The sequence below is a fragment of the Trachinotus anak genome, unplaced genomic scaffold, assembly GCF_046630095.1.
Source record: "Trachinotus anak isolate AG129_WGS33_773 ecotype Australia unplaced genomic scaffold, CSIRO_AGI_Tana_v1 ptg000011l, whole genome shotgun sequence".
In the NCBI taxonomy this organism is placed as follows: Eukaryota; Metazoa; Chordata; class Actinopteri; order Carangiformes; family Carangidae; genus Trachinotus; species Trachinotus anak.
Window position 1 is genome coordinate 22810408 of NW_027273862.1, and position 13753 is coordinate 22824160.

General features: G+C 43.0%; 2 protein-coding genes across 8 annotated transcripts in view; one reads left to right on the forward strand and one right to left on the reverse strand.

Moving 5' to 3' along the window:
* The first annotated feature begins 92 nt into the window (after positions 1 to 92).
* On the forward strand, positions 93 to 7492 carry gldn (gliomedin). The gene is made up of 10 exons (XM_071489044.1): positions 93 to 3346; positions 3878 to 3929; positions 4020 to 4037; positions 4181 to 4279; positions 4801 to 4902; positions 5075 to 5191; positions 5394 to 5477; positions 5568 to 5693; positions 5885 to 6035; positions 6494 to 7492. Exons 1-10 carry the CDS (start codon positions 2786 to 2788, stop codon positions 6957 to 6959), a joined length of 1776 nt encoding a protein of 591 aa, XP_071345145.1. The 5' UTR covers positions 93 to 2785; the 3' UTR covers positions 6960 to 7492.
* dmxl2 (Dmx-like 2) overlaps positions 7493 to 13753 on the reverse strand; it is a 39289-nt gene continuing 33028 nt past the window's right edge. For all 7 annotated transcript variants that reach the window (XM_071489039.1, XM_071489038.1, XM_071489040.1 and 4 more), the window contains 10 exons: positions 13413 to 13499; positions 13034 to 13155; positions 12748 to 12886; positions 11370 to 11430; positions 11077 to 11204; positions 10908 to 10985; positions 10677 to 10768; positions 10525 to 10577; positions 10202 to 10419; positions 7493 to 9437 (listed from right to left, as the gene is read on the reverse strand). In XM_071489039.1, the coding sequence (XP_071345140.1) occupies positions 9228 to 9437; positions 10202 to 10419; positions 10525 to 10577; positions 10677 to 10768; positions 10908 to 10985; positions 11077 to 11204; positions 11370 to 11430; positions 12748 to 12886; positions 13034 to 13155; positions 13413 to 13499 (1188 nt within the window). In that variant the 3' untranslated portion in view covers positions 7493 to 9227. The remainder of the gene's footprint in view (positions 9438 to 10201; positions 10420 to 10524; positions 10578 to 10676; positions 10769 to 10907; positions 10986 to 11076; positions 11205 to 11369; positions 11431 to 12747; positions 12887 to 13033; positions 13156 to 13412; positions 13500 to 13753) is intronic.

A 13753-nucleotide genomic window follows, 5' to 3' on the forward strand; every position in this document is an offset into this window, starting at 1 on the left:
TCTTATTTTAATTTCATTTTCAATTTGTGACAAACACCATGCTATTTGGCTTTGTCTCTCCCTTTGTTCCATTTGCTCACGCTGTATAAAGGACTCTGTGAATTCACTCACCACCCACACTCGAGTCCAAGAATGTGAAACGCTCAAGTGGCCGACTGTGTGCTGAGGCCCTGCCTTGATAACGATGCCCTCTATGACGGCTTAGATTGTTCTGCATGATTAAGCAGAGACAACCCCCCTGATTCGCCCCAAAACAGAAGTTAATGTAACCTTGTCTCTGAGCCCAGTGTTGTGGTCAACCACATCTTTGTTTCCACCACATGTGTAGGGAGTTGTTCAGAAGTGAACAAATGTCAAATGTCAGAACATGTATGATATCTGAACAACGCCTCTGTTACCCTTCACTTTTACATGAATCTTTGTTTTTGCTTATAGGACAGGGAAAGTTTCACATGTATTCTGACAATGTTTAGTTTAGTATGTTGAGATATTCTTTAGTGTATATGACTTGCAAGACTTAACACATGATAGAGACATAGGAGAATGACATGCAGCAGAAGAGAGTGGACATAAACTCAGAGCATGCACTTGATGCTGCCAGAACAGCCTTAAGAAGTTGATCCACTATACAGTTTTAAATGGACACTGAAGAGTTGTCAAAGAGATGTGATAACTCACCCCGCAACCACCTCTCTCACACAACACTAGGAGTTAGGTGCCATAGAGAGTGTACTATTTGTTCCATCTCCACTCTTACATAACAAACTTTACTTACACAACATACTTGACTTGAAAGATCTGAGACTTTCCTCAATGGTATCTGTTTCTCATTGAGTTTAATTTAAATACCTTCTGTTTTCAGATGTGCAATAAACGCTTTTTTTTCACTTTACAATTATTTCATGCGTTGGCTTTCTATGTATTGTCATTTTAATGATCGAAAGTAATCTTTCTATTCTTTTACTCTATGACTAAAAGTGTAAACTTGTGAAACTTCATAGATAACAGTGGAAAGTAAAAACAGACTCAGTTTCTCTCACAGACAGACGCTGTGGGTGGGAGAATAACGTTTGAAGACTCACCAGGTCATCTGGCTGTCTTTGGCCTGGATCAGTGAGATGGTAAGAGGAGAGATAAGGCTGCTTCCCAAGCAGCTGCACCTTGGGAAGGAGGAAACAGAACCAGAAGAGGTCAAGAGGAGAAGATTTTGTGGGCATGATGACATATTTACACCACATGGTTTATTTTAATGGATCATCACCTTATCTGAATCCTTTAGCAGCTTTGCAAACATTTAAGTCCAAATATAAAATCATCTTTAAGGTCATTGTAGTGTGGAAAGCGGAACCAGAGGTTGCTTCTTTCTGCTTTTATTTCTCAGTCTCGACTGGAAGCACTCAGAACACAGCGAATAAGAGACGACAAGGGAATGACCTCAATGCTCTTAAGACTTGATGTACATGCACATCTACACATCTGCTGGAGCAATTCAAGCTGTCCAGCTGTCTGTCAGCCGTCAGTGACCTACAGCCTCAGGCGGGAGCGCTCACTCTTCAGCCCTGGTCATCAGAGCTCAGGACCTGAATTTAACAGTAGTGCTGCATGTCTACTTTCTTTCCCTCTCCCTCTTCCTGCCTGCCTGTGTGTGTGTGTGTGTGGGGGGCAAAGCATCGCTGTAGGAGCATGTAGGTCAGCTAGATAAATCCAGCACTGCTCGATGTCACCAATTAACTGATTTACTGAAAAGCGTTTTGTTTTTATTGGAGTAATTACTTGGGTAAAACACAGAGAATGGACCAGCTGCACCTACACTTTGGTCAAAAGAGGCTTTAACCACTGTTCACAGTCAACGCCAGGAGCTGAATTTTTTTCCTGCTGAACTGTCATTTTTCCAGTGAAATGTCACTTTACTGGCCCAAATCAAAGCAATGGAAATGGGTCATTGTTGGAGTTGGTGGTTGGAAGCTGTGTAGATGTGACGAGGGCAAGCACCCAGGGGAGGAATGGAACAGGGAGTTGGGAGGTAGGGATGAGAGCTATAGGGCATGAAGTGGAAAGTACAATGATGTTAATGCATTTTGATGTAATGTGTTTCCCTAAGATTGGTTTTGTAATAATAATAATAATAATAATAATGATAATGATAAATATTGTTATTGTTACGTGTACATGCATATAAACAATCAATGACCAGTCAGTTTGTCTGGAGTAATACATGCTTTCTTGTGTATGTGAGTGCCTTCATGTGTACATCATACATATGTCCGTGTGTATGTGTGTGTGTGTGTATACATGTGTATTATGATGTCAGTCTGCCCACGGCAGTGCAGTGGAATGGGCTGTGCTGAATATAAATCAGGTGACTGAACAGGCGGGGGTTTCTTCCCAGACAAGCTCAGAAGATTGTGTAATGCCCACTCCTACATTACTGGTTAGCATGTACACACACACACACACACACACACACACACACACACATACCCACAACCCTTTCTCCACTTGGTGAACAACACAACAAGCTCTGTATTTACCAGTCTGCCTTCTGATAGACGACCTGGGTGGAGCACAGACACCGAAGCTGACTGGGCTCTGATTCAAATAATCTGGAGAGGACCTGGAATTTTAGCAGAGGACTTCCTTCCTGTTGGATTCATTTGGCTTTAGTTGGTTTGATTTAAGTTTCGGTGGCAGCATCTTGGATTACAAGGTGATAAAACGTGGACTGTCCTGTTTGACTTTTATCCTTTCTTATCGACTTCTGTGCTGGACCTGTATTCCCCTGTGAATGCTGAGGTTGGTGGGTGACCCTCAGAAAAGAGGAAGTGAGGTGGTAACCATGTGGATCCCGACACCCAGCATGACTCTCCCTCAGCGGATGGTGCTGTACGGGACGTGTGTTGTGGCACTGATGAACTCTGTGGGCCTTCTGGTGCTCTTGGTCCAGCAGAATCAGCAACGTGCCTGGCTGGAGCAGACAGAAGCGAGGCTGACGGAGGTGGAGCAAAGCTCGGTGGTGGAGTTCCTCCAGGAGGTGCCCAGGGGAGCGGCGGGGATGCGAGCAAACACTGGGGAACAGCAGCCACAATACCAGTACCAATACCAGTACTCCAGGAACAAGAGGAGTGAAGAGAAGCTGGAGAAGGAGCTACAGCAGGAGCTTAACCAGGAGCTTCACCACGAGGATGGAGAGGAGCTTTATCAACAAGAGGTCAGCCAGGAGGTGGGAGAGGACACAGAGAAGAAGATGAAGCATGAGCTGAAGCACAAGCACCGACACAGCCACAGTTACCACAAGGCGCATGTGCAGGACGACATGATGACAATGATGACTTACTCCATGGTCCCGGTGAGATGAGATACCTACAGCTGCCTAGATTTAGAAATGCTGCACACAGTGTCATTGATGACTAATGCTGGATCATCAACTGGTGAAAATGCACAATTGGGCCTGTGACCATCAGGGGCCTGATGGTTCCACATCCAGCTTGTGCTAATTTGATTAATTGCAAATTTGTTATGACATACACAATGCACAGAGAGTTGGTGAAATTCAGTATTGGAAAGTAATTAAATACATTTGCTCAAGTACTGTACTGAAGAGTATTGAGTATTTTGTTGATGGATAGATACAGATTTCATTGTCTAACAGTATTTCAATTAGCTTGACCAGATACAATAATAAAATGTTTCTTCTAGTGCATTATTACTTTTACGTAAGTAAAGGACCTGAATACTTCTTTCACAACTGGTGGGGTCAATGGGGGCCTAGAGCCATTTTTGCCACAGGGCCCCACTGTTGATTATTCAAGCTGGGCTGCTAAAATTTGGTGCATCACAGTGTTTTTATTGTGTTTTGATATTTTTTCTTCCACTTCAGATCAAATTGCTGATTGACATTTGCAACAGCACAAAGGGAGTCTGCATAGCTGGTACGTCTCACTGAAATACTTTAAACTAGCTAATCATGTCCTAAAATATCACTTTTTATTTTGTTAACACGCTCAAACCTTCTGTTGCAGGACCTCCAGGACCGCCAGGTAAGTGAACCTTTAATTCTGGATCCAAATGTAAAACCCAGCCATACTGTTCTGTATATCTCCTTTGTGGTTTAGTGACCCATGTCCTTGCTGAACATGTTTCCCATTCAGCTCACGACGAAGATTTTTTTGTGTTACTGTAGGTTTGCCTGGTGCTGATGGTTTGCCTGGCCACAATGGGACTGATGGCATCCCAGGACTGAATGGACTGCCCGGGGCTGATGGGAAAAGAGGAAAAAAAGGTAAGTAAAAAGTGAGGCTCTATTCACCATCCATTTTTATTAATGCCTCGGGCGATGCTGGCCATTTAAGTGAAGAACTGCTGGTACAATATAACAGTAAAAGGGTTGAGAGTGACCTTGGGGTAAAAAATACCAAAATACCACAGTCACTTAAAATCATATACACACAAAGAACATCACAAAGACACAAACTCACAATATACCATACCCTGTTTCCTGATCTATCAATAAATCATAATGACATCAGATTTTATGGACAGTGCAATCTACTTTATGAATGACTGCAGCTGCCTTTCTCTCTCATTCCCCACTAATATTATTCATGTCTGCGGTTTTGGGCTTCAGCTGAATGAACCGGAAAACTCTGTCCCTGTATTCTCCCACTTCACTCTGTTCTGTCCTCTGCAGAGGATGGCATGATTCACCCCCAGCAAGTCAATGGATTCATTCAGGGTTTTAACAACAAGGAACATGTACCGTGGTTATGAATGCAGTCTTTTTTTGTTTAATGTCCTCCACAGGGCCACCAGGTGAAAAAGGAGAACCTGGTGAAAAAGGAGAGCGAGGAGAGCCTGGTCCGCCTGGAGAGAAGGGACAACCATCCAATGATGTCATTATTGAGGGCAAGTAGAGCTTTACTCACTTGATCCATTTTGCATCCCCGACTGAATTAAACTGATGTAGGCTGTGAGGGAATGTAAAAGAGCTTATAAAATCCCCATATCTGCAATATTCACATAAAAAACTTATTTTTGTATCCAGATAGTTTTATGTTGTCCCCTCTTCTTTGTACAGGTCCTGTTGGTCCTCCAGGACCTCCTGGGCCCATGGGCCCCCCTGGACCTCCTGGCCCTCAAGGGCCCCCTAGAACAAGGCATCACAGAGCCCACCTTCAGGCTGCTCAGACCCTGGGTGAGAGGCTTTTTTTCAGTAACATCAAACATACACTTTGCACTTGACACTGAAACTTTAGTGTTGGGAGGAGTAGTAGCAAAACAGTCTCTCCATGAGCGCCACATAGTAGCTGTTCAGGAGCTTGTCATCAAAACAAACTATCCATCATATGCACTGTGTGTGAACACTGAATAACGTGAGATGAATTTATTTCTAACAGGACAGTTACACGCAATTCCAAATGATGAAACTTCATCTGTGAAGGAGGCTGTGAAACTGCACGAAAAGCCTGCTAAGAAGAACGGTGTGTTTTCAGAGAAGTGTGTCTACATGTACAAAATGTGCTGTGTGGTGGAGAAGCATCTAAGCTTGTTGTTATTTTGTGTCTCCTCAGAGTGCCTGATTAAGTCTCTGATCAACCCCAGGAATGTGACAAAGATGGAGACCACATTTGGCGCATGGATGAAAGACACCGCTCTGCTGAACGATGAGCGAATATGGGTGGCAGAACACTTTTCTGGTAGGTTAGATACAGAGGAACATCAGCATGGATACTGACGGAAAAATGTTGATCCTTGTATGTCAAACCCAGGTTGAGGCTTTGTGTGTCAACGCAATGCAGCCATGTTAGACTATAGGATCTCTAATATGCTTTAGAATTATTATTCTTTTAGCATCTAACACTCTGTTTTTTTGGTCGTTCTTCCCCAGGACGTGTGGTGAAGGAATATAAAAGCGTTGCCTCGTTCCAGAGAAACAGCAGTGACACTGTGGAACTAAGAAAGTTCTATCAGGGCTGCGGCCACACTGTTCACAATGGTTCCCTCTATTATCATGTAGCTGGGAGTTCCAACATTGCCAGGTAAGCTAAAAGACACCGGCCCAAGGCCTAAACCCTGAACCCCTACAGACTTGATTGACAGCACCTGATAAGTGATTGATTGCAGGTACTGCAACGGTTAAAAATGGTATGAATGGGACAGCCCTTTGTGTCCTATCACCTTGTTACCATGACGACAACAAAGCAAGTTGCTTACAATTGTGAGTTAAACTAGTAATGTTGGATGTGAAAGCAGATTTGGAATTTATTATCATACCATCATAGGACGAATAACTACACACAATTCTGTGTTTATACCTGTTATCTTCTTTCGTTCCCTCGTTTCTGTCATGCTTGTTAATTCACAGTTTTCTTGTACTTGCAACTAACTTAACCAAAGTGTGCCTAAAGGGCTCAAAGTGCCTCCTAGAGAGCCCTGGCTTTACAGTGGGACAACCCTAAGCCCTAAGATTAACAAGACGCCCCTTGTTTGTTTACAGGTTTAACTTTCACACCCAGAAGCTTCAGACTCTCACTGTAGACAACGCCTTGCACCACAGCCTCTCCTACCTGCTCCACAACTCCAAGACCTACTTCAAAGTCGCAGCGGATGAAAACGGCTTGTGGCTGATCTTCGCCTCCAGTGTGGATGAGAACATCATGGTGGCCCAACTGGACCAGAAGACCTTCTCCGTCACGTCCTACATAAACACCACCTACCCCCGCACCAAGGCTGGCAACGCCTTCATTGCCTGTGGTGTCCTGTACGTCACCGACACCAAGGACACCAGAGTCACTTTTGCTTTTGACCTGCTGAAGGGGAAGCCGGTCAATATGACCTTTGACCTGAGGTCTCCAGGCGGAGTGCTGGCAATGCTCTCCTACAGCCCGAAGGACAGACACCTGTATGTGTGGGACCACGGCTACGTCAGGCTCTACGTGGTCCACTTCATCTCTGATGAGTGAAAAACAGCCTGAGGACGAATAGCCTGCTGACCACCACTACTATCATTCACTCCATCTTTTGAAAACTGGTCATATTTAGGTTTTTCGACATCACAGTCTCAGCTTTATCCTACTGTCAGGTGTTGTAGTCAGTTGTGAAAAATCAGTTTCACTCAAGGAAGTCAATGTTTGGTCAATAATTATTGTGATATTGTAAAAAAAAAAAAAAAAAAGATGTACTGCTGTATTCATATCCTGTTCTCAATGTACTTGTGAGATTTTGGAGTTACTAACGGTGTGAAAACCTTTCATCATTTTGTATCACACAGTTCACATTTTTATACAAAGTGAACTTGTAACTCCACTTTTGTGTGTTGTAAGTTGTTACATTATTTTTGTGTGTCTGCATGGTAATTATCTTTTATGTATTTTTATACAGATGTACCCTGCCCTATTTATCCTGTACATATAGACGGTCTGTCCTGTAGTTAAGCAGCATGGTCCCTGCTCACTTGCTCCTTTTGACAGAAAATTAAAACAACAGTGCCAAATCACCCTGATGAAATAAAAAGAATTTATTCACTTTACAAAGGTAATAGTCTGACCACAACCTGTTCTCTCACATACCTCCAGGCTCAAGTGCCCCAGTAAATGTCTACCCATGATATTGGCTTCTCTTTTGCATTATTACATGCACACACACACACACAAACACACACACCAGACACCAGTGGGACCATTGGTAAAACACATGAGATACATACGGTACACATAGTGGGCAGAAAGAGGGAGAGAAACACAAATCTCTTTAATAAATACCATACATACACTTAACAAAAGTTACAACTAATCCAGCTGGTATGATACAAACCAAAAATAAAGAAATGCTTTCATGTTTGTACAAGCTGTTGTGGTATTTCATATATATATTTATATAATTTATATATTAAAACTATTTCAAACGTTTTACTACTAGGCCAAATAAAGCCAGACATTCATTTGTATATAACAGTTTCTTCTTCAACAACCTATTTATTTGAAATAAACTTTTAGTGTCTCCAGAATTTGAGTGCAAATATCTATTCCTTATGGATGAAACAGTAAAAACAACTAGCGAGGTAACACACACTTACATACAGTAGACTGTGTTGCACATCTCCCAGTCAGATAACAGTAAAACCCCTTACATTCCTAAAATAAAAGGCAATAAGTTAAATAGTTTTAAAAAGGAATGGCCAACCAAACAAACACAAACATATAAATAATTTAAATAATAAAATAATAATAAAAAAAACTAATTCAAGAATTCATCTTGTGCAAAACCAGAAGTGAACCTTTGTGTTTCTGCTCTGGGTGGGTGGGTGTTTAGGTTTGGACCAGACAGATGGAAACATTTAAATCACAGTCACAGGAGTAAAACACATCATCTTCCAAACAGGAATGTTCTAGCAGTGAGTTTGCCACACAAACAGGCATTTGAGGGCAGGTGAGCGGGCAGGCGTACAGATGGCAGACACAGCAGAGTGGACACCCGCTACACGACCAACCCGGGCCGGGGTGAGCCCAGACCGGGAGAGGCCAGAGCGAGCGATGGGCAGCCAGTGAAATAGGGGGTAGGGGGCTGGGGTGTCACTATAGGAGCAATGTACCATCAACTCTTCCATAAGGGCTGAGAAAAGCCGGGCAAAAAGGCAGGGGGTGAGGGGCGGGGCGGGGGGCGAGGGGGGGCAAAACCATTGAAACAAAATGCAGATTCCAACAACTCGATTCACACTGGAAACCACTGACTTAATAACAAACCACAGTGCTGCTTACAGTAGATGCTAAGAGATTTCAGCTGTGGGCACAAAATGACGACAGTTACACACTTTTAAAATTTTTGCTTGAGCACTTTTACAGAGCACTATCAATAGACCTGTGATTGCACCGCGTAACGAGAACAGGACATGCATAGCTTCCCTATGGACACACTCTAAGAGTAGAGATTCTTCAATAAATTACAATAAATCTAGCTTTAAAATCAAGTATGATAACTTTTGCTTGTAACTTTGCTTTCAGCCTTTGGGAAAAAAATATTTGCAGCTCCGTTTGTCATTCTGGATATGATTTACATCAACAGTAAACCCATGAACACTGCACACTCTGAAAGATGCCAAAAGCATGGTGATCTTTTGACTGACTCTTCCCCCATCAATTATACTATTAATGCCTAGTGAGTGTTACATAAGCTTTTTGTGTTTTTTCTTTTTGTCTCTTTCCTCTTTGGACCCTCAGAAGTGGAAGTCGGTGTTACAGGACGTCAACCAAGCTGCTGGGGATATTGTAGCGGTCAGGGAGGACCCTCATCTTCAGGGTGCCGTCTGCTCCACAGGTGAAGATGCGGTTACCGGGCCGTGTCTCCACCTGCATGACGCCGGCACCGATGTTGCGGAAGATGGACTGCTTGGCATGCTCGTTGCTAAAAGAGTGCATGAGCCCGTGGCCGGCTAACTTCCACACCTGGAGATGGAGAAAGCATGAGAGGGGACAGATGTTAAGTTTTCTTCCAGATCTTTATTTTCATTATGCTGAGCCTGCCACTACAACCGTTAACTGCAAAACTGAATTTAAGTTCTGTGACACTTTCTCAAAGTGGTGAAATTATTACTTTTACTGCACAGATCTGCGTCTGTTCTGTAAAGATGTAATTGAATAAGGTAACTCATCAGGATATTTCTTCATTAGGTTACCCCACTAAACAAAATGATCAATTTTGGAAAATTAGGCTTTATTGCTTTCTTGCTGAGAGTTAGATGAGAAAATTGATACCACTCTCATGTTTAAACACTAAAATATGAAGCTACAGCCAATAAGCTGGTTAATTCAGCCTAGCACAAGACTGGAAGCAGAAGGAAACAGCTGGCCTGGCTCTGTCCAGAGGTAACAACATCTGTCTACCATCACCTGTACATCTTAGTAATTAAAATCTTATGTACAAAAGCCCGAGTGAAATTGTCACGTTGTGGTTTTTTTACGAATGTTTATGTACCAGACTGTTTTTTGGCCAAGAATGTTGTTCTCATTGTTGGGTTGCTTGGCAACCAGCAGAGTCATTTTCAAACCAAACATTTTTTTGGTTCCAGTTTCTGATGGGTATTTTTCTACTGTCATTTTATCAACCATTCATTTAACTGAGAATATAATTGGCAGACGTATCGATAATAAAATAATCATTATTTGCAGTTTTGATTCAGTATAATGGATCCCATTGGAGCCTGAGTCACCTTCATGTTGCCCTCTGCAGAGCCAGTGACGAAGAAGTCCTCAAAGGCATCCAGTGCGAGGGCCTTGATGGCTGAGTCATGGGCCTGGAAAGTGTGGAGCAGCTGCCTCTGGCGGATGTCAAACACGCACACAAAGCCCTTTCTGCCTCCAGTGATCAGAAGCTGCTGTTTAGGAGCATATTGCAGCACAGTGGCCCCGTTCTCATGGCAGGGGAACGCTGAAGAGGTGGGAGGGAAGAAATGTGAAGTTGGATCACAAAACAACTTCATATACAGGGAGAATCATGAGTATAGGCTTGGTTAAAGCATTTGGGATTTCTTACCATGGACCATGGTATTGCTAGGTGAAATCAGAGTATCCCACAGGCAAACGTTTCTGTGGAAAAAGAAACCAAAGATAATATTATTCCATCCATACCAACAGGAAAAGAGTAGTGTTGGTTTAACAGTGGTGTTCCTCAGTGCAGATGCTGACCTGTTATCATTGGACTGCCCGGCCGTGGCAATGAGGCTGGAGGACGTGATGAAGGCAAAATCACCGCAGGTCTTAGTGTGGCACTGCCAACTCTGTCGGCAGGAGCAGGACAAGAAAAACAGAGAGCACGTATTAATTTCAATGACTCACATTCAGTTTTATAACTAAAGATGGGTATGTGTGTGCTGGGGTGGTGAATAAAGGGGTGCAGGAGGTGGGAGGTGGCCTCACCAGGTAGGGTTTGGGGTTGGAGGATGTCTGGTTGACCTGCCAGAGACTGAGGAAGCCTTCACCATCAGCGACGCCACACTACAAGAACAACACAGAGCGATCAGTACAATCACACCAAATAGACAAAATACAGACTTTGCAGTGTGTGTGTGTGTGTGTGTGTGTGTACCTTATTGCCCTGGGAGTTGAAATAGAGCCGGGTGACTCTAGCGTTGCCTGCTTGTCTGAAGCAAATAAGTTGCTGAGGTCGGTTCCACTCAAACATTCTCACGCTACCGTCCTGAGCCCCTGTCATGTCTAACATACAAACACACACAGAAACAGGGACAAACAGAGATAAAACAGGGAGGCAGACACAGATGGGAGGATGGTAAGTCGAAATAAATAAATAAACATAAGCCAAAATCTCAGCTGTATACCGGTGATGGCCTCATATGCACAGGCTTCAATGTAGGCACTTACAATACTGGTAAATGGGGTGGGATGTCATTCTCTTCACATTATTTAGATTCCTCTTCATAATCTGAAAAACACAGATAAAAACAATTACATAAAAACACAATTTATAAAAGTATGACATTAAGATGTGCTATGGCTGCTGGGTAAAAACCTTTACTTCCGTTGATTCACCTCTTACGCATTCATTAAACTGCGACTGCTGGGTTTTCGCACAGACTTGAATTTAAGCTAATTTCTCTGCTTTCACTTCAGTCAACAGTTTATACTGTCGACATTTCACTCGCTTACAGTATTTATGCCGACATGTTTCAGTGTGAGCAAGCATACTTAAATTTTCTTCAGGAAATGTAGCCTTTTCTGTTTATCAACATTTCGGTTAGAATTTATCAGCGTCTCAACATTTTTGGTCCCAGTCCTATTTGTAAACACTGTTTTGTTATCACACTTCATTCATCGGGAGTGGAAGTTGAAGGTGGTTTTGGTGTGTTGGTTTTTTACAGCAGGATGATACAGCGCTCTAGACTCAAAGACCAATTTCAAATCTCTTGTCAGATAAAAATCATAGTCAGTTGTGTCTGCAGAAATAATCATTGTTCTAAAAAACTACAGGTGACTACAGGTCCTCTTGTGTGTGTCTTTTAATTTCCTGCTTGTAGTTTGCACTGTTGGTAACAAATGATATGCTGCACAACAGGAAGCCAATGATCCAACCACAATCAACCAAGGCAATAAATGCTGGGATCTTAACCAACCAGACCTCCACTGCGCACTTAGGAAACCCCACGTCCGTAATTCACTGAACCTGTATGACTCCTGCGGTCCTGTCTTGCTAAGTGTATCACATCCACCATTTATCAACATGGCTGGGACATGGAGAACCCTGGCTGCGTGTTAAGTGTGACGCAAAACTGTACCTTGGGTAGCCGGCTGTGAGAGCTGCTGCTATCTGTGTTTATATGCATCCATCTCTGCCATGGAAACACACCACCTCTCTGTATCAGCCTCCATAGACTCAGCAGGCCAGCTGTTTAGTCCTCATGGCTCAGTTTGGTTCAACAACAATACGATGAATTAAAAATACACACTTCTTCCAAAAATGTGCAGGTGACACAGACTACAGAATGAAATCCGAGAGGTCTTGTGCCTCTTTTAAGTTCACATTTAGTACTATTTGTTGTTAATAAATTTGAAACGGATGCATCCATTGTGGACCACAGAAATGAGAAGACTGCAGTCATAACGCAGGTTCTTGGCTGCATACAGACTCCAAAACAGAGCTTAGTTTCCCCCTGGTGGCAATTACTAACAACTGCATACCCATTACTGCCTGGTTTGATTGTGTGTTTGTGTATATCTATGTTTGTAGTGAATAAGTTCGTACCACACTGGCTCCCATGCTGGTCTGCCCACTGCCGAGCCATGGCATGGATGCAGATACCGGCATCTGTGGTGGTGCAAAAGGGACAGAGCTAGCCTGGGCAATGTTGGTATGAGAAGAGCGATGGTCTATGTCGTCAGAGCTGTAAAACAAAACATAAACATAAGCTTTCACTCAGGCATGGTTTCTTGAGATATTTAAGACAGTGTGCAACTCGGAGGCATTGACAATTTTCATTGTTTCTTTGGGGACAGTGAAAATGCCATCTGTGATCTGCCCTGAATCTGACCTGCGGGACTCCTTATCAAAGTCCTCCCCTATCCAGGTGTAGGGCTGGACAGCCACTAGAGTAGACACATCCACCTCCTGGACATCATGAGTGGAGGCCAACACTATCTCGTTGGAGTTAGCCTGTGAAAGGAGGGAAGCAGGGAGGAGGAAGATGAGGGGGAGGAAAAGGCAACATCAAAGGTGGACTTGGAAACAGTTTCTTATGCTATCCTAGAAAGGAGCTGATAAGCATTTGTATATTCAAAATAAGGTTCCTGGGAAAGATCATGTCTTTCGATGGTGACTCATGGTGTTGTATTTCCAGGTAGTAAATATTATTGTACAATTATGAGCCTCCTAACATTTTTTAATCATATACAGTCACACACAAAACTAACCTTATTGATGGCAAATGCCATGATTATATCAGACTCCTTGTGGATGATTTTAGCCTTGCCTCCTGGGTATCCCAGATCTGCCTCCACCTGGAAAAGCAAAGAAACCCGATACATCAAGGTTCAAGACACACTGAAGCTACAGTGCTCTTTTCTGCTTTGAAAAATTAATGCTCAGAAGCCTGCGTTTCACACATACTGTTTATACATAATAAATACTGTTAACTTCATCTGTTAGGAGTAGGGAAGAAAACTGTGTACTTCCAAAACACTCGTTTCGGCCACCAAGTTGCTCTAAAAAAAAAAAAAAAAAAAAAATTCCCCCTTTACATGAAAGTAGCGTA